The sequence below is a fragment of the Nerophis ophidion genome, linkage group LG11 (assembly GCF_033978795.1).
Source record: "Nerophis ophidion isolate RoL-2023_Sa linkage group LG11, RoL_Noph_v1.0, whole genome shotgun sequence".
In the NCBI taxonomy this organism is placed as follows: Eukaryota; Metazoa; Chordata; class Actinopteri; order Syngnathiformes; family Syngnathidae; genus Nerophis; species Nerophis ophidion.
The window spans coordinates 30883917-30903462 of NC_084621.1; the positions used below are offsets into that span (position 1 = coordinate 30883917).

General features: G+C 42.0%; 1 protein-coding gene across 2 annotated transcripts in view; it reads left to right on the forward strand.

Annotated features, from left to right (window-relative positions):
* Positions 1 to 19546, forward strand: part of LOC133561904 (gamma-aminobutyric acid type B receptor subunit 1-like) — a 126481-nt gene that overhangs the window by 87545 nt on the left and 19390 nt on the right. For both annotated transcript variants that reach the window (XM_061915553.1, XM_061915554.1), the window contains exon 10: positions 5427 to 5577. In XM_061915553.1, coding sequence (XP_061771537.1) covers positions 5427 to 5577 — 151 coding nt within the window. The remainder of the gene's footprint in view (positions 1 to 5426; positions 5578 to 19546) is intronic.

Genomic DNA, 19546 nt, shown 5'->3' on the forward strand with positions numbered 1-19546 from the left:
ATGCAGGTAAAAAACAAAACTAAAAAATAAGTGTCTTTTTGTCTTTCCCATCATCTCCGGGTTTGGGCTCAATGAATAAGAGGCATAATTTATAATCCAAAATTAACTTTCACCAACTCAAAAGCGATGCAGCAGCTCACTGCTCAGTGTGTCAATATAGCAGCATAAGCTAGTTAGCGTTCTGTGATCACAGCACCTCTAAAAGTAGTGCCTCTGCTTTAAAGCTTATAATTACTATATTGCTAATCATTGGTTCAAATCAGGTTATGACATGTAAATGGAGTACTGTTGGCGATTTTTGGATGATATTTGGGTGCAACAGAGCACTCCCATTAGCTGCATTGTTAGCCACCTCGTACTAGCCGAATGCATGAATTCGAATGCATAAAAATAAGATGTGTTCTCGTCTTACATAAGGATTGTGAATGATAGGCAAAATTAAAAAAAATTTGCAATTCCCCTTTCCCAAAGATAATGTTATCTTCTGTTATAATACCAACAATTGTTTTATACTGTTGTGGTATTACCGACGGTAATATTTGCTACGAATGTGGTATTAACAATCGTTATTTACTGTTGCGATATTACCGATGGTAATGTTTTCTACAGTTGTATTATAGATGGTAATGTTTTTACTGTTGTCGTATTAACAATGGTAATGTTTCCTATCGTAGCGCAACAAACAATTGTGGCACTAACAGTTGTTATGTACTGTTGTGGTAATTCTGATGGTAATATTTGCTACAGTTGTGGTATTAACAATTGTTATGTACTGTTGCGGTATTACCGATAGTAATGTTTTCTCCTGTTGTGGTATTAGCAATTTTTATATTCTATTGCAGTGTTACCCATGGTAAAAGTTTCTACAGTTGTAGTGTAATAGATGGTAATGTTTTCTATTGTTGTGGTACAAACCCGAAAAGTTGCCACGTTGTGTAAATCGTAAATAAAAACAGAATACAATGATTTGAAAATCATTTTCAACCTATATTCAAGTGAATATACTGCAAAGACTTAACGTATATTCAATATATATATATATATATATATATATATATATATATATATATATATATATATATATATATATATATATATATACCAACCCCGTTTCCATATGAGTTGGGAAATTGTGTTAGATGTAAATATAAACGGAGTACAATGATTTGCAAATCATTTTCAACCCATATTAAGTTGAATATGCTACAACGACAACATATTTGATGTTCAAACTGATAAACATCTTTTTTTTTGCAAATAATCATTAACTTTAGAATTTGATGCCAGCAACACGTGACAAAGAAGTTGGGAAAGGTGGCAATAAACACTGATAAAATTGAGGAATGCTCATCCAACACTTATATGGAACATCCCACAGGTGTGCAGGCTAATTGAGTGCCATGATTGGGTATAAAAGCAGCTTCCATGAAATGCTAAGTAATTCACAAACAAGGATGGGGTGAGGGTCACCACTTTGTAAGCAAATTGTTGAACAGTTTTAGAACAGCATTTCTCAACGAGCTATTGCAAGGAATTTAGGGATTTTACCATCTACGGTCCGTAAAATCTTCAAAAAGTTCAGAGAATCTGGAGAAATCACTGCACGTAAGCGAAAATATTACGGACTTTTGATCCCTCAGGCGGTACAGCATCAAAAACTGACATCAGTGTGTAAAGGATATCACCACATGGGCTCAGAAACACCTCATAAAACCCCTGTCAGTAACTAAAGTTGGTCGCTACGTCTGTAAGTGCAAGTTAAAACTGTACTTTGCAAAGCCAAACCCATTTATCAACAATATCCTGAAACGCCGCTAGCTTGGCTGGGCCCGAGCTCACCTAAGATGGACTGATGCAAAGTTGAAAGGTGTTCTGTGGTCTGACGAGTCCACATTTCAAATTATATTTGGAGACAGAGGACGTGGTGTCGTCCAGAACAAAAAGGAAAATAACCAATTGGATTGTTATAGGCGCAAAGTTCAAAAGCCAGCAGCTGTGATGGTATGGGGGTGTATTACTGCCCAAGGCATGGGTAACTTACACATCTGTGAAGGCACCATTAATGCTGAAAGGTCCGTACAGGTTTTGGAGCAACATATGCTGTATGTTGTACATATGCCACCTCATCGCAGGGCCAACACAGATAGACAGACAGCATTCACACACTAGGGCCAATTTAGTGTTGCCGATCAACCTATCACCACGTGCATAACTTTGGAGGTGGGAGGAAGCCCGAGTACCCGGAGGGTTGATTGAAACTTGTATTAGTAGATTGCACAGTTCAGTACATATTCTGTACAATTGACCACTAAATGGTAACACCCGAATACATTTTTCAACTTGTTTAAGTCGGGGTCCAAACTTGTTTAAGTCGGGAACCCACGCAGTCCTGAGGAGAACATGCAAACCTCACATGGAAAGATCCCGAGCCAAGATCGAATGCCTTCAATGTATTGTTTTACGTTTGTATGAAGTAACATCACATATACAAACCCCGTTTCCATATGAGTTGGGAAATTGTGTTAGATGTAAATACAAACGGAATACAATGATTTGCAAATCCTTTTCAACCCATATTCTATTGAATGCACTACAAGACAAGATATTTGATGTTCAAACTCATAAACTTTTTTTTTTTTTGCAAATAATAATCAACTTAGAATTTCATGGCTGCAACACGTGCCAAAGTAGATGGGATAAGGCATGTTCACCACTGTGTTACATCACTTTTTCTTTTAACAACACTCAATAAACGTTTGGGAACTGAGGAAACTAAATGTTGAGCTTTAAAAGTGGAATTCTTTCCCATTCTTGTTTTATGTAGAGCTTCAGTCGTTCAACAGTCAACTGTCGTATTTTACGCTTCATAATGCGCCACACATTTTCGATGGGAGACAGGTCTGGACTGCAGTCGGGCCAGGAAAGTACCCGCACTCTTTTTTTACGAAGCCACGCTGTTGTAACACGTGCTGAATTTGGCATGGCATTGTCCTGCTGAAATAAGCAGGGGCGTCCATGAAAAAGACGGCGCTTAAATGGCAGCATATGTTGTTCCAAAACCTGTATGTACCTTTCAGCATTAATGGTGCCTTCACAGATGTGTACTGTAAGTTACCCATGCCTTGGGCACTAATGCACCCCCATACCATCATAGATGCTGGATTTTGAACTTTGCGCCGATAACAGTCTGGATGGTTTGCTGACACGATGTCGAATATTTCCAAAAACAAGTTGAAATGTGGACTCATCAGACCACAGAACACTTTTCCACTTTGCATTAGTCCATCTTAGATGATCTCGGGGCCCAGAGAAGCCGACGGCGTTTCTGGATGTTGTTGATAAATGGCTTTCGCTTTGCATAGTAGAGCTTTAACTTGCACATACAGATGTAGCGACGAACTGTATTTAGTGACAGTGGTTTTCTGAAGTGTTCTTGAGCCCATGTGGTGATATCCTTTAGAGATTGATGTCGGTTTTTGATACAGTGCCGTCTAAGGGATCGAAGGTCACGGTCATTCAATGTTGGTTTCCGGCCATGCCGCTTACGTGGAGTGATTTCTCCAGATTTTCTGATATTTTGGACCATAGATGTTGAAATCCCTAAATTTCTTGCAATTGCACTTTGAGAAACGTTGTTCTTAAACTGTTTGACTTTTTGCTCATGCAGTTGTGGACAAAGGGGTGCACCTCGCCCCATCCTTTCTTGTGAAAGACTGAGCATTTTTGGGGAAGCTGTTTTTTACCCAATCATGGCACCCACCTGTTCCCAATTAGCCTGCACACCGGTGGGATGTTCCAAATAAGTGTTTGATGAACATTCCTCAACTTTATCAGTATTTATTGTCACCTTTCCCAACTTATTTGTCACATGTTGCTGGCATTGAATTCTAAAGTAAATGATTATTTGCAAAAAAAAAAGTTTATCAGTTTGAACATCAAATATGTTTTCTTTGTAGCATATTCAATTCAATATGTCTTGAAAGGGATTTGCAAATCATTGTATTCCGTTTATATTTACATCGAACCCAATTTCCCAACTCATATGGAAACAGGGTTTGTATATACATATATATATATATATATATATATATATATATATATATATATATATATATATATATATATATATATATATATATATATGTATATATATGTACTTAACAGTCAAACTGGAAAACTTTATGTTTTGCAGATATTAGATCATTTGGAATTTGTTGCCTGCAGCATGTTTAAAAAAAGCTGACACAAGTGGCTAAAAAGACTGAGAAAGTTGAGGAATGCTCATCACACTTATTTGGAACATCCCACAGGTGAACAGGCTAATTGGGAACAGGTGGGTTCCTTGATTGGTTATAAAAGCAGCTTCCATGAAATGCTCAGTCCTTCACAAATGAGGATTGGGTGAGGGTCACCACTTTGTGAACAAATGTGTGAGCAAATTCTCGAACAGTTTAAGAACAACATTTCTCAATGAGCTTTTCCAAGGAATTTTAGGAATTTCACTTTCTACAATCCATAATATCATCAAAAGGTTCAGAGAATCTGAAGAAATCACTGCACGTAACATTGAATGCCCGTGACCTTCGTTCCCTCAGGCGGTACTGCATCAAAAAGCGACATCACCTGTAAAGGATATCACCACATGGGCTCAATAACACTTTAGAAAACAACTGTCAATAACTACAATTCGTTGCTACATCTGTAAGTGCAAGTTAAAACCCTGCTATGCAAAGCGAAAGCCATTTATCAAAAACACCCAGAAACGCCGCCGGCTTCACTGGGCCTGAGCTCATCTAAGATGGACTGATGCAAAGTGGAAAAGTGTTCTGTGGAAAGAAATAAAATAAATAAAAGAAAGAAAAAATATTTTTCTCAGTTCAAACATTATATATTTTGTCTTGCTGTGTCTATTCACTTGAATATTAGTTGAAAAGGATTTGCAAATCATTGTGTTCTGTTTTTATTTATGAATTGCACAACGGGCCAACTTCACTGGTTTTGGGTTTTGTATCAACAATGGTACTAACAATTGTTATGTACTGTTGCGGTATTACCGATAGTCATGTTTTTTGCTTGTGATCAGCAATTGTAATGTTCTGTTGCGGTATCACTGATGGTAATGTTTTCTACTGTTGTGTTATTAACAATAGAAATATTTTCTACCATCTTGGTATTACCGACGGTAATGTTTTCTACTGTTGCGCTATAAACAATTGTTATGCACTGTTGTGGTATTACCGATAGTAATGTTTTCTACTTGCGTGATATTAGCAATTGTTATATTCTATTGCGATATTACCGATGGTAATGTTTCCTACAGTTGTGGTTTTACCAATAGTACGTTTTTTACTGTGTCGGGATTACCACGGATAATGTCTACTACTCTTGTTGTAATAGGAATATAATGGTAATGTGTCTCCTTTCAGGGGCGGGGCCACCAGCGGACCGGACCGTGGTGAAAGAACAGTACCGCTTCTTGTCGCAGAAGCTGTTTGCCGCTGTGTCGGTCTTCGCCGGCCTTGGCATCCTGCTGGGCATCGTGTGTCTGACCTTCAACATCTACAACAGCAACGTGCGGTAAGAATGGACGGGAGATGTTTAAATCTGCGATGTGCCAGTTTGAGAGGCTGCTGCGAGGTCCTGCAGGATGTGATGCTAGTCAAAGTTGGGGAAACTTAAGTACTGCGCAGATATTCAACCTCATTTCTTTCCATTTTTGACCTCAGAGTTCAAAAATTGGCTAGCTTCAGTGTGGCTGAGCTAGTATTGAGCAGCCCCAGACTGAAATCTTTTTTTTAAAGATGCCTTTTGAAGACTGTAGGACTTGCGGTTGTAATCCACGTGGGCTTCCTGACATGCTATATTTATGTTTGACCTGGTCAGATCCGTCTCAGGTCCAAAAGGTTGGTAAGCTCATCAGAAGCTTTCAGGAGTTTCTTCCTCCAGAGGACCCCCCCCCCTCGGCTTTGATGAGATTTCACACACAATTTCACACAAGAAGCAGATCGACAGGCCGGAATCAGTCGGATCAAATCTGATTTTTCCATTAGGCTGCTCCGAGTTTAAACACGCACACAGACGGCGATCAATTTGACCAATTGGACAGTTTAAGCTTGTCAGAAATGGTTATGTGGTCTAATGACGCTAATTTGTGACATGTTTACAGACCTGATTGCCTGCAGTCTCAGGTCTCTATGGAAAATTATTTTGCTAGGTTTTGGTCTGGTCTCTGTGATGCCCTATGTACTGTATGTACGGAAATAATCATAATTTTGCCTACACCTGTGGTTCTCAAACTGTTTTCATCAGAAAACACTTGGCAATCCAAGTACCAACATTAAAATACAATAGCGTAGTAGGCCCTATTATTCATAAAAATAAGACGTTTCATTTCACTAATAGATCATTTTGGCCACTGTAACATCACACACAGTTTAAACGGTAACACGGAATATAGGAAAATAAAACATTGTGCTTTAATCAATAGATTTTTTGGCGTACCACGAGATGGAGTCAGCGTACCACAGTTTGGGAATCACTGGCCGAGACCACTCACAAAAAATAAGTCATCGGGAAAGAAAAAGTTCCAGATGTTTACGGCGCCACCTGCAGACTTGTATCGTGGACACTTACCATGATGGCTGCAACACTTTCACCCACTGACCTAAACTTGATTGCTTTGTTGAGTAACTTTTAAATTGCATCATATCATTAATAAAGGCAGGATTCATTTAGGGAAACATTGTAGTAATAGTGGTCTGAAACAAGGCCTTTGCAGTCATTGCAGAAAAAAACTATTTGCTTAGTTTAATCCAGGCCAGTGTGAGGCATGCAATGCCCTCTCCTGGGAGACGCAGCAGCTTCAGAAAAATAAAGAACCTCTTTTTCAAACCTGTTTTGCTAACATCAGTTATGTTTAAGTGCAAGATTAATTTAAAAGTTGGTACAGTGAGAGAATAAACCCATTGCTCGTTAACCGTTCAGTTCAGTTTCAGATCTTAATTTCTCTTTGGAATTATTGAAGTATTTCTGATTAAAACTTGGGACCGGCCAGCATATTTGTCAAAGATTCTCTAAAACCACATAGCAAAGGATCTTTGACTGTTTTTGCAGTAGTCCTTAAAGGGGAACATTATCACAATTTCAAAAGGGTTAAAAACAATAAAAATCAGTTCCCAGTGGCTTGTTGTATTTTTTGAAGTTTTTTTCAAAATTTTACCGGTCACCGTATATCCCTAAAAAAAGCTTTAAAGTGCTTGATTTTCCCTATTTTCGATGCGACTATCCATTTCCCTGTGACGTCATACAGTGCTGCCAATGTAAACAAACAACGGCGAATACCACAGCAATATATATCGACATTAGCTCGGATTCAGTCTCGGATTTCAGCGGCTTAAGCGATTCAACAGATTACGCATGTATTGAAACGGATGGTTGGAGTATGAAAGTATTGAAGAAGAAACTGAAGCATTTGAGCGAATAGCTATTGACGTTATTCATAGCCATAGCATGGCCGAATAGCTGCGTTAGCATCGCCGGTAAAATGTGCGGACCAAACGATCAGACTTTCACATCTTGTGACACTGGAGCAACTTAAATCCGTCGATTGGTAAGTGTTTTTTTCGCATTAAATGTGGGTGGAAGGAAACGTAATATAGTTGCAAGTGCATCTGCAGGTTATCCATACATCTCTGTGCCATGTCTGCTTTAGCACCGCCGGTAAAGCATGTTAGCATCGATTAGCTGGCAGTCAACATTAACAAAACACACCTTTGTGATTTCGTTGACTTTATAGTTGCAAATGCATCTGCAGGTTATCCATACATCTCTGTGCCATGTCTGCCTTAGCAACGCTGGTAAATAGCATGTTAGCATCGATTAGCTGGCAGTCACGCCGCAACCAAATATGTCTGATTAGCACATAAGTCAACATCAACAAAACTCACCTTTGTGATTTCGTTGACTTTATCGTTGCAAATGCATCTGCAGGTTTTCCATACATCTCTTTGCCTTGTCTGTCATCGCCGGTAAAATGTGGAGACACTCTGGTACATTCAATGGGGGTCTGGTGGCAGACACTTTCGCATCTTCGGACCAGTGGTGTAACTTGAATCCCTCCCTGTTAGTGTTGTTACACCCTCCGACAACACACCGACGAGGCATGATGTCTCCAAAGTTCCAAAAAATAGTCGAAAAAACGGAAAATAACAGAGCTGAGACCCGGTGTTTGTAATGTGTTGAAAATGAAAATGGCGGCTGTATTACCTCGGAGACGTCACGTTCGGACGTCATCGCAAAAAGAGCGATAAACAGAAAGGCGTTTAATTCGCCAAAATAGAGTTCGGAAATCGGTTAAAAAATATATGGTCTTTTTTCTGCCCCATCAAGGTATATATTGACGCTTACATAGGTCTGGTGATAATGTTCCCCTTTAACACATCAGAACACTTCTGTCATTTAGAGCAGTAGTCCCCAACCCAGGGGCGGTTCTAGGCATGCTTATATTAGATTAGATAGATTAGATAGATTAGATTAGATAGTACTTTATTTATTCCGTCGGAGAGTTCCTTCAGGAAAATTAAAATTTTCAGCACAATCCCATTCAAGATCAGACAAACATTACAGGGAGACAGAACAGGATCGCTGACGGGTCTGCCGGCTTCTAGCGCCCCTTACAAAAAAGATGAGATACAGGTAAACAAGGGAGGAGGGGGATGGTGGAAAAAAATAGAAGATTAAAATAAAATAAAATAAAAATCGGTCTTAGCCTGGGCCCTGGAGAGGGGGTGCAGACTGAGGCCAAGGGAAAAAACAACAACTCATAGCCATAGTACACATCCCTCTTACATGTGTGTAAGAGGGAAACATCAAACATCAAAGAACACAGAGGACATTAAAGACATTAAAGCAGCAGATACAACCAGACACTTCTACATACAGCTATGAATAAAAAGTTAAAGAAACATATCCACACCACAATAAGCTGGCAATCCCTCAGGGGGGGAAACATTAACAGCGCTGCCATATTTCCGACAGGGGAAACAGAAGCAGGCGTCTCGCACCACAGAATACTCTAGCCATGGTCGTGTGCGGTACCAGGCAGGATTGAATGATCTTAATGTTGTACCAAATGCACGCTTTGGGTAGCCACCCAGTATTAGCTGAGATGGTGCGTTGCCATTTAAGGGTAGCTGAGCAGGCTGCTTTGGGGGAGCGCTTATTGGGGGGACGGAGGGAGCTGGTGCAGGAGAAACAGTGCTTGCTGGTGCTAAAGGTGCAGTATTGCTAGCTGCTGTCCCTGATGTACTAGCAGTAGCATCATTGCTATTACTACATGCAGGAGCAGGACTAGACTTTTTAAATGCTCTGAAAAATGGATGCATTACAGAGCATTAACTTTCTCTTTGTGAGCTGCTGGAGCAGAAAATAAGTAAATAAATGATAAATGGGTTGTATTTGTGTAGCGCTTTTCTACCTTAAGCTTGAACAACAACAGAAAAAACCCGCTGTGATTACATGAAGAAAAACAACAACAGTACAGGACTACAGCCTGGGGCGGGGCTTTACGTAGGGGTCTGTCAGACACAGGTCACTTGTCTTCAGTTTGTCACATGCAGTGGACGTGGGCACTCATCTGGGCACAAAACCCATTCACTCCAATGTATGTGTGTTGCCCACTTGCTTGTAAATTGATGAAAACGGCAGTGTTTTTGTGTTTAGGTGTCTTGGTCATATTAAATGAAACTTATAATTTGTTTATTACAAAATGTAGATTGAAACATTAAAGGTTGACTATGTAGAATTACAAGAAAAACAACAGAAAAGGAATTCCAGCAGTCGATTGCCAGACCGTTGCTAAGTAAAACGGGCCGTTGCTAGGGACTCCGCTCTGAACAGAGGACAGCAGAGGAGGACTGCTAAGCAGGATATATACCTTATGTTTCATTTTTACCGTCATTAACAGCATCATAAATCAATCAATCAATGTTTACTTATATAGCCCTAAATCACTAGTGTCTCAAAGGGCTGCACAAACCACCACGACATCCTCGGTAGGCCCACATAAGGGCAAGGAAAACTCACACCCAGTGGGACATCGGTGACAATAATGACCCAGTGGGACGTCGGTGACAATGATGACTATGAGAACCTTAGAGAGGAGGAAAGCAATGGATGTCGAGCGGGTCTAACATGATACTGTGAAAGTTAAAATCCACAATGGATCCAACACAGTCGCGAGAGTCCAGTCCAAAGCGGATCCAACACAGCAGCGAGAGTCCCGTTCACAGCGGAGCCAGCAGGAAACCATCCCAAGCGGAGGCGGATCAGCAGCGCAGAGATGTCCCCAGCCGATACACAGGCAAGCAGTACATGGCCCCCGGATCGGACCGGACCCCCTCCACAAGGGAGAGTGGGACATAGAAGAAAAAGATCATGACTTGCAGCTTGTTACAGGGACAGTGGAGGCTCTCTGCCTTCCAAACCACTGCTGCTCAGAGCCTCCGCTGTCACTGCTCTTGTCAAGTTGTTAAAAAAAAAAAAGTAATAAAAAAAAAAAAAAAAGGAACTCCGTAGCAACGAAAGTCCGCGACGATAAACGTGTTTATGACAGATAAGACTACACAAATACACCCATCCTAACAAGTATATGATAAATGTAGACAACTTTTCCTTTTCTTTTACTTTCATACTGCAACAGTGATTGGATGTTTACTGAGGGCTGAGGGGTGTGTGCGCCTGAGCGGGTGTGTGTCTGCTGCGCAGCCTGTGGAATGTTGAATACATGCACAGCGGAGGCAGGGATGAGAGGGAAGCCGACATTACTATATCGTGTGTGTCCCTTTTTCGGTGGATTTTTCCGCTAGTGCAGATAATTTTGTCAACTTGTAATGTAGTAATTTTGTGAGTTTATTAAAATTTGATTTCTCAAATTTTGATTTGAGGTGGCAAGACATTTATTTAAGGGGGCTCTGCCCCCTCTTGCCCCTGCGTAGAGCCGGCCATGCCCCAACCTCTTTGTAGCTGCGGACGCTCGATAATTTGGGCGGGGGAGGTGGGATTCTTTTTTTTTTTTTTTTTTTGTCATGAAAAAGGGAGTTTTTTTGGGTTGGTGCACTAATTGTAAGTGTATTGTGTTTTTTATGTTTATTTAATACAAATTTAAAAAATAATAATAAAAAATTATTCTGCGGCCCGGTACCAATCGCGGCCCGGTGGTTGGGGACCACTGATATAGATGATTTTTGTAGTCTTCTTTAAAAATATCAGAGCACTCCTGTCATATTGAGGATCTTTGACTACTGTTTTTGCAGTAAGTCCTTAAAAACAGCAGAACACTCGTGTCATATAGTGCAGAAGAATTTTTTATTTAAAAAAAAAAAAGTTTTTGTTTTTATTAAATCAACATAAAAAACACAATATACACTTACAATTAGTGCAAACACCACAAAAACCTCCCTTTTTCATGACAAAAAAGTCCCTTTTTTATGACAAAGAAGAAAAAAAAATGACCAGAGTTTTTGCAGTATTTCTTAAAAACATCAGAACACTCAATTCATATAGATGATAGTTGACTAATGTTTATGCAGTAGGTCCTTAAAAACATCAGAAAACTGCTGCTATATAAATATTCTTTGACCAGTGTTTTTGCAGTACTACTTAAAAACAGCAGACCACTCCTGTCATATAGAGGATATATTTGACTTGTGTTTTTGGAGTACTCCTTAAAAACAGCACTGCACTTCTGTCATTTTGAAACTTCTTTGTTTAGTGGTTTTGCAGTAGGTCCTTAAAAATATCAGAACACTCTTTAAAAACATTAGATCACTCTTTGTCATATACTGTAGATCATGGGTGTCAAACTCTGGCCCGCCGTGTAATTTCATTTGGCCCTTGAGGTAATATTAAATTAAGATTAGAGCTGGCCCGCCGGTATTGTACAGGGGCGGTGCCGTTGTAACAACGCATTTGCCAACTCTCCCGAATTTCACTGCCCCTCCCGTAAATCTCCCGGGGCAACAATTCTTCCAAATTTCTCCCGATTTCCACTAGGACAACAATATTGGGGGCGTGCCTCGAAGGCACTGTCTTTAGTGTCCTCTACAACCTGTAGTCACGTCCGCTTTTCCGCCACAGAAACAACGTGCCGGCCCAGTCACATATCTGCGGCTTTAACACACACGAATAAATGCAAGGCATACTTAATCAACAGCCATACAGGTCACACTGAGGGTGGGCGTATAAACGACTTTAACATTGTTACAAATATGCACCACACTGTGAAGCCACACCAAACAAGAATGACAAACTCGTTTCGGGAGAACATCTGCACCGTAACACACGTAATACCCAGAACCCCTTTGCATCTCTAACTCTTCCGGACGCTACAATATACACCCCTGCTACCACCAAACCCGGCCCGCCCCCCCAATTTTTATTTACATTTTATTTGATATGCCATTGATATTTTTAAATTATTATTGATAGGTTGATTGGTAACACTAAATTGGCCCTAGTGTGTGAATGTGAGTGTGAATGTTGTCTGCCTATCTGTGTTGGCCCTGTGATGAGGTGGCGACTTGTCCATGGTGTACCCTGCCTTCCGCCTGAATGCAGCTGAGATAAGCTCCAGCAACCCCAGAAGGGACAAACAGTAGGAAATGGATGGATGGATGGATGGATAGTTTTAAACTCGACTTTGCATGTCACTACAAAGTTATATAAGCCTTACTTGTTCAATATTCAATGCAAAACTTGTTTGGATCCCTATTAAAAGGTGAATTTCTTCAACCTTGGCCCGCGGCTTTGTTCCGTTTTAAATTTTGGCCCACTCTGTATTTGAGTTTGACACCCCTGCTGTAGATGATCTTTGACTGTTTTGCAGTAGTCCTTAAAAACATTAGCTCACCCTTGTCACATAGAGGATCTTTGACTGTTTTTGTAGTAGTCCTTAAAAACCTTAGATCACTCCTGTCATATAGAGGATCTTTGAATGTTTTGGCAGTAGTCCTTAAAAGCATTAAATCACTCCTGTCATATTAAGGATCTTTGACTGTTTTGCAGTAATCATTAAAACATCAGAACACTTCTGTCATATAAAAAGGTATTTGACTATTATTTTTGCAGTAGTCCTTAAAATCATCAAAACACTCCTGTTATATAGAGGACCTTTGACTGTTTTGCAGTAGTCCTTAAAAATATCAGATCACTCTTGTCATATAGAGGATATTTGACTGTCTTCGCAGTAGTCTTTTAAAACATCAGATCACTTCTGTCATACAGATGATCTTTGACTCGTGGTTTTTCAGTGGATTCTTAAAAACAGCAGATCCCTCCTGTTGTATAGAATATTGTTGACCTGCGTTTTTTTTTTGTTTGTCTTCAAAAACAGTAGAACAATCCTGTTGTCTAGAACAGTGGTCCCCAACCACCACGATTGGTACCGGGCCGCAGAAGAATTTTTTATAAAAAAAATATATATACATATTTTTTTTATTAAATCAACATAAAAAACACAATATACACTTACAAATAGTGCATCAACCACAAAAAAATCCCTTTTTCATGACAAAAACGTCCCTTTTTCATGACAAAGAAGAAAAAAAAAAAAAGAAAAAAAAAGGGATTTGTCCCGGGCCGCGGGACAAATTATTAAGCGTTGACCGGTCCGCGGATACAAAAAGGTTGGAGACCACTGGTCTAGAAGATCTTTGACCAGTGTTAACATATTGCGTTAGATTGGATGTATAGCTTTATTGCTATTATTTACATTATTTACAATTGAAATTCGGAGTCTATTATTGACAGTGTTCACTTAATAAAAATTAAAAGTCAAGAGATAAGGTCCTTGGGTCTCTGATCACTTTAGTTGAAGAGCCCTTTAATTTGTAATAAGCAGAAAATTTCCCAATTAATCTAACTTTGTTGTTGATACTGTTCTGTTGAGCAACTTTCATACGAGGAGGATGTGGCTGAGGATGTGATACACTGTGGCTGTTTACAACAATGCAATAGGAAGATTCTTACTTTGTTTGCTTAGTTGAATCCATTTTTCATCAGGAATGTCGATGTCGCTGGCTGACTGCGGGAGTTTGATCAGCAGTCTGCCTTCCTTAAATTAACAGCAAACAATGTAGTTTTCTCCTTTAGTTTGGCGCACTCGGTTGTTTATACTTTGTAATATGCCCCAAAATGCACCAAGAAAGCCAGCTCCTGCTGTTGCATGGCAATGTGCAATCTTTTCTTTTACTGTACTGACAATCCTGCATTCTTGCTATGTAATGGAATTAAAGCTGTTTCACAGGTAGCCAATGTTGATGCAGGGCCAGCGCCACAATGCGTGCCTGCGTGCGTGTAGACACATTAGACCAGGGGTGTCCAAGCATTTTCCATTGAGGACCGGACACTGAAAAATGAAAGCATCCAGGGACCTTTTTGTTATTTTTCATTTTCAAAACCATAAGGGCTTCCCTCAATTTTGGTGACTGTTAAAAAGTCCTCAGGGCCTATAAAGGGTCACAGTCATTAAAGTGTTAAAAATAAGTCATATATTGATATTTTTTTCTAACATTTAAGTAGTTATTGAGCAGGGCTATTCAACTATAGAATGTAGAGAGCCGCAGTTTAAAGAGCCCAAGGTTTCAGGGGCCAGACATCGTAATGTGGATGTTTCATCAGAAAGTGCCTCCGCAGGTTATATTTCTTTGAGACTGTGTTTACCTAATTGCAAGTAAACACATCGGCTTTCACACCGCACTGTCAATAAATCCATTATTCTGCCCTCGCTACTCAGTTTTAGCATGTGCAGCTTGTTAACAGTATGAAGACACAGAAGATCCAGTTTTTGTTGAGGATTGTTCTTCCTTCCTTAGGTTTGTTTCTTTACACTTCTTCCTTCATTTAGGAGTGTAAGATTGAAAATATAAAGACAAAATAAACACAAAAGTATAACGTCCATTGTGTATCTTACACAATGGAAGGGATATTGTGTATTTTACACAATAAAATAGAAGGTTTAGTGTTAATATATTCACACAATAAACTACAAATGTTTACACATATAGCAATTACACAACATCCACACACCAAACAGTGTATGTAGAGCTGACACGATTACTGGTGGAACTTGAATAATTCGATTACAAAATATATTCGTGGAATTTTCGCTGAGTCAAGGCGTCGTTAATTTTTTTTTTTACGGCATTTTGCCTCGTTAAGGCCATGTCACAGAACACAAATACTTAATAAACGCATACTTATAGGCAGTTTAGGCCTCTTGTCCAAACGCCGACGCATACTTTTGTCCTAAAAAACGCAGACCAAAGTGTAAGGATCCAAAACTCTCCACTCAGCGGAGACTTGTGATGACGCCACGGTTGTACGCTGTCACTTTCAAGCTCAACAACACTGCCTTGCTGCCCTTTAAACACATTATAAGAGGACATAATGTATGTTTGAAAGTAAACATGCTGCTATTTTCACTCAACATTAATAAAAAGACACATCAAATTGGGCTTTGCGACACTCCCGCCGGCGCTAATGACAAGTCAGCTGTTTTGGATACGATCGCTGTCAAACCGCCACCTGATGGGACAACTTTGACAGGCAAGACTTTTTGCTGTGTGTCATAAGAAAGTTGCATCATTATTTTTTGGCTGTAGCCCATGTTTAATGACAAATCATGAAGTTAACTTATGTGTCTTGAGTCCATTTTGAGTCAATTCAAAGGTCCGCCAGAAAACAATGACTCAAGCACTTCTTTGGAGCAGAACATTCATATTCTGTTGTCCAGTCGTTGTTTAAAGTCCAATTTTTGCAATATATTTAGATTTTTTTAAGCGTTTTATGGGTAGTTTTTTACTCAACACACTGTTGACCCCAGAGGGGTGGCAGGAGTACTGTATACATAATTGACCCTTGTTTGAATGGTTTCATCAAGCATATTGTAGTTGGGTGATCTTCAGCGGGCCAAATGAAAAGCTTTGGCGGGCCGAATGTGGCCCGCGGACCGCCAGTTGAATAGACATTTTATGGATCAACTTCAGATTTATCCATCGCCATTATTATTATTATTTTTATGTTATATTCCCAAATTTTTCAAAGAAAGCCCATCCACCCATCCATTTCTACCGCTTATTCCCTGTGGGGTCGCTGGAGCCTCAGCTACAACAAGGCGGAAGGTGGTGTACACCCTGGACAAGTCGCTATCTCATCATAGGGCCAACACAGATAGACAGACAACATTCACACTTACATTCACACACTAGGGCCAATTTAGTGTTGCCGTTCAACCTATCCCCAGGTGCATGTCTTTGAAGGCGGGAGGAAGCCGGAGTACCCGGAGGGAAACCACACAGTCACGGGGAGAACATGCAAACTCCACACAGAAAGATCCCGAGCCCGGGATTGAACCCAGGACTACTCAGGACCTTCCTGCCGTCTCAGTCATTAAAGTGTTAAAAATAAGTCATATGTATATATATATGTATACATATATACATGTATACATATATATATATATATATATATATATATATAGGGTCTCCCAAAGCAAACAGGTTCTAGGTGAGGGATCAGACAAAGAGCAGCTCGAAGACCTTTATGAAGAAGAAAAAGCATGGACCCAGATTACCCTCGCCCGGACGCGGGTCACCGGGGCTCCCCTCTGGAGCCAGGCCCGGAGGTGGGGCACGATGGCGAGCGCCTGGTGGCCGGGCCTGTTCTCTCGAGAGGGATTGGACCCTCTTCCACTCTGGCGTTGCCGGCAGTGAGAGGCGACGGGCTGGGGTGGCAATTCTTGTTTCCCCCCGGCTCAAAGCCTGTACGTTGGAGTTCAACCCGGTGGACGAAAGGGTAGCCTCCCTCCGCTTTCGGGTAGGGTGACGATTCCTGACTGTTGTTTGTGCTTATGCACCAAACAGTGAAACCTGGAGAGGCGTGATTGGGAAGAATGGCCACCCGGATCTGAACCCGAGTGGTGTTTTGTTATTGGACTTTTGTGCTCGTCACAGTTTGTCCATAACAAACACCATGTTCAAACATAAGGGTGTCCATATGTGCACTTGGCACCAGGACACCCTAGGCCGCAGTTCCATGATCGACTTTGTAGTTGTGTCATCGGATTTGCGGCCTTATATTTTGGACACTCTGGTGAAGAGAGGGGCGGAGCTTTCTACCGATCACCACCTGGTGGTGAGTTGGCTGCGATGGTGGGGGAGGATGCCGGACAGACCTCGGAGGCCCAAACGCATTGTGAGGGTCTGCTGGGAACGTCTGGCAGAGTCTCCTGTCAGACAAAGTTTCAATTCCCACCTCCGGAAGAACTTTGAACATGTCACGAGGGAGGTGCTGGACATTGAGTCCGAGTGGACCATGTTCCGCACCTCTATTGTCAAGGCGACCGATCGGAGCTGTGGCCGCAAGGTAGTTGGTGCCTGTCGGGGCGGCAATCCTAAAACCCCTTGGTGGACACCAGCGGTGAGGGATGCCGTCAAGCTGAAGAAGGAGTCCTATCGGGTCCTTTTGGCTCATAGGACTCCGGAGGCAGTGGACAGGTACCGACAGGCCAAGCGGTGTGCAGCTTCAGCGGTCGCGGAGGCAAAAACTCGGACATGGGAGGAGTTCGGGGAAGCCATGGAAAACGACTTCCGGACGGCTTCGAAGCGATTCTGGATGCGGATGGTGTTCTGCTGACCTCAACTGCGGATGTTGTGGATAGGTGGAAGGAATACTTCGAAGACCTCCTCAATCCCACCAACACGTCTTCCTATGAGGAAGCAGTGCCTGGGGAATTTGTGGTGGACTCTCTCCTATTTCTGGGGCTGAGGTCGCTGAGGTAGTTAAAAAGCTCCTCGGTGGCAAGGCCCCAGGGGTGGACGAGATCCGCCCGGAGTTCCTTAAGGCTCTGGATGCTGTGGGGCTGTCTTGGTTGAGAAGACTTTGCAGCATCGCGTGGACATCGGGGGCGGTACCTCTGGATTGGTAGACCGGGGTGGTGGTTCCTCTCTTTAAGAAGGGGGACCGGAGGGTGTGTTCCAACTATCGTGGGATCACACTCCTCAGCCTTCCCGGTAAGGTTTATTCAGGTGTACTGGAGAGGAAGCTACGCCGGATAGTCGAACCTCGGATTCAGGAGGAACAGTATGGTTTTCGTCCTGGTCGTGGAACTGTGGACCAGCTCTATACTCTCCGCAGGGTTCTTGAGGGTGCATGGGAGTTTGCCCAACCAGTCTACATGTGCTTTGTGGACCTGGAGAAGGCATTCGACCGTGTCCCTCGGGAAGTCCTGTGGGGAGTGCTCAGAGAGTATGGGGTATCGGACTGTCTTATTGTGGCGGTCCGCTCCCTGTACGATCAGTGCCAGAGCTTGGTCTGCATTGCCGGCAGTAAGTCGAATACATTTCCAGTGAGGGTTGGACTACGCCAAGGCTGTCCTTTGTCACCGATTCTGTTCATAACTTTTATGGACAGAATTTCTAGGCGCAGTCAAGGCGTTGAGGGGTTCCGGTTTGGTAACCGCAGGATTAGGTCCCTGCTTTTTGCAGATGATGCGGTCCTGATGGCTTCATCTGACCGGGATCTTCAGCTCTCGCTGGATCGGTTCGCAGCCGAGTATGAAGCGACCGGAATGAGAATCAGCACCTCCAAGTCCGAGTCCATGGTTCTCGCCCGGAAAAGGGTGGAATGCCATCTCCGGGTTGGGGAGGAGACCCTGCCCCAAGTAGAGGAGTTCAAGTACCTAGGAGTCTTGTTCACGAGTGAGGGAAGAGTGGATCGTGAGATCGACAGGCGGATCGGTGCGGCGTCTTCAGTAATGCGGCTGTTGTACCGATCCGTTGTGGTGAAGAAAGAGCTGAGCCGGAAGGCAAAGCTCTCAATTTACCGGTCGATCTACGTTCCCATCCTCACCTATGGTCATGAGCTTTGGGTCATGACCGAAAGGATAAGATCACGGGTACAAGCGGCCGAAATGAGTTTCCTCCGCCGTGTGGCTGGGCTCTCCCTTAGAGATAGGGTGAGAAGCTCTGCCATCCGGGAGGAACTCAAAGAAAAGCCGCTGCTCCTTCACATCGAGAGGAGCCAGATGAGGTGGTTCGGGCATCTGGTTAGGATGCCACCCGAACGCCTCCCTAGGGAGGTGTTTAGGGCACGTCCAACCGGTAGGAGGCCACGGGGAAGACCCAGGACACGTTGGGAAGACTATGTCTCCCGGCTGGCCTGGGAACGCCTCGGGATCCCTCGGGAAGAGCTAGACGAAGTGGTTGGGGAGAGGGAAGTCTAGGTTTCCCTGCTTAGGCTGTTGCCCCCGCGACCCGACCTCGGATAAGCGGAAGATGATGGATGGATTGATGTATATATATATATTTTTTTTTTACATTCAACATTTAAATATCTATAGATCAACTTCAGATCTATCCGTTGCCTTAAAGTTTTACTTTTTCTGTAATGTTTTTTGCCCATTTTTTCAAAGAAATCCCATTTTACCTGGCAAAAACTAAATATGCAATAATTTCCCTAAGACATTTTTCAAAATGCAATCGTTGATGTC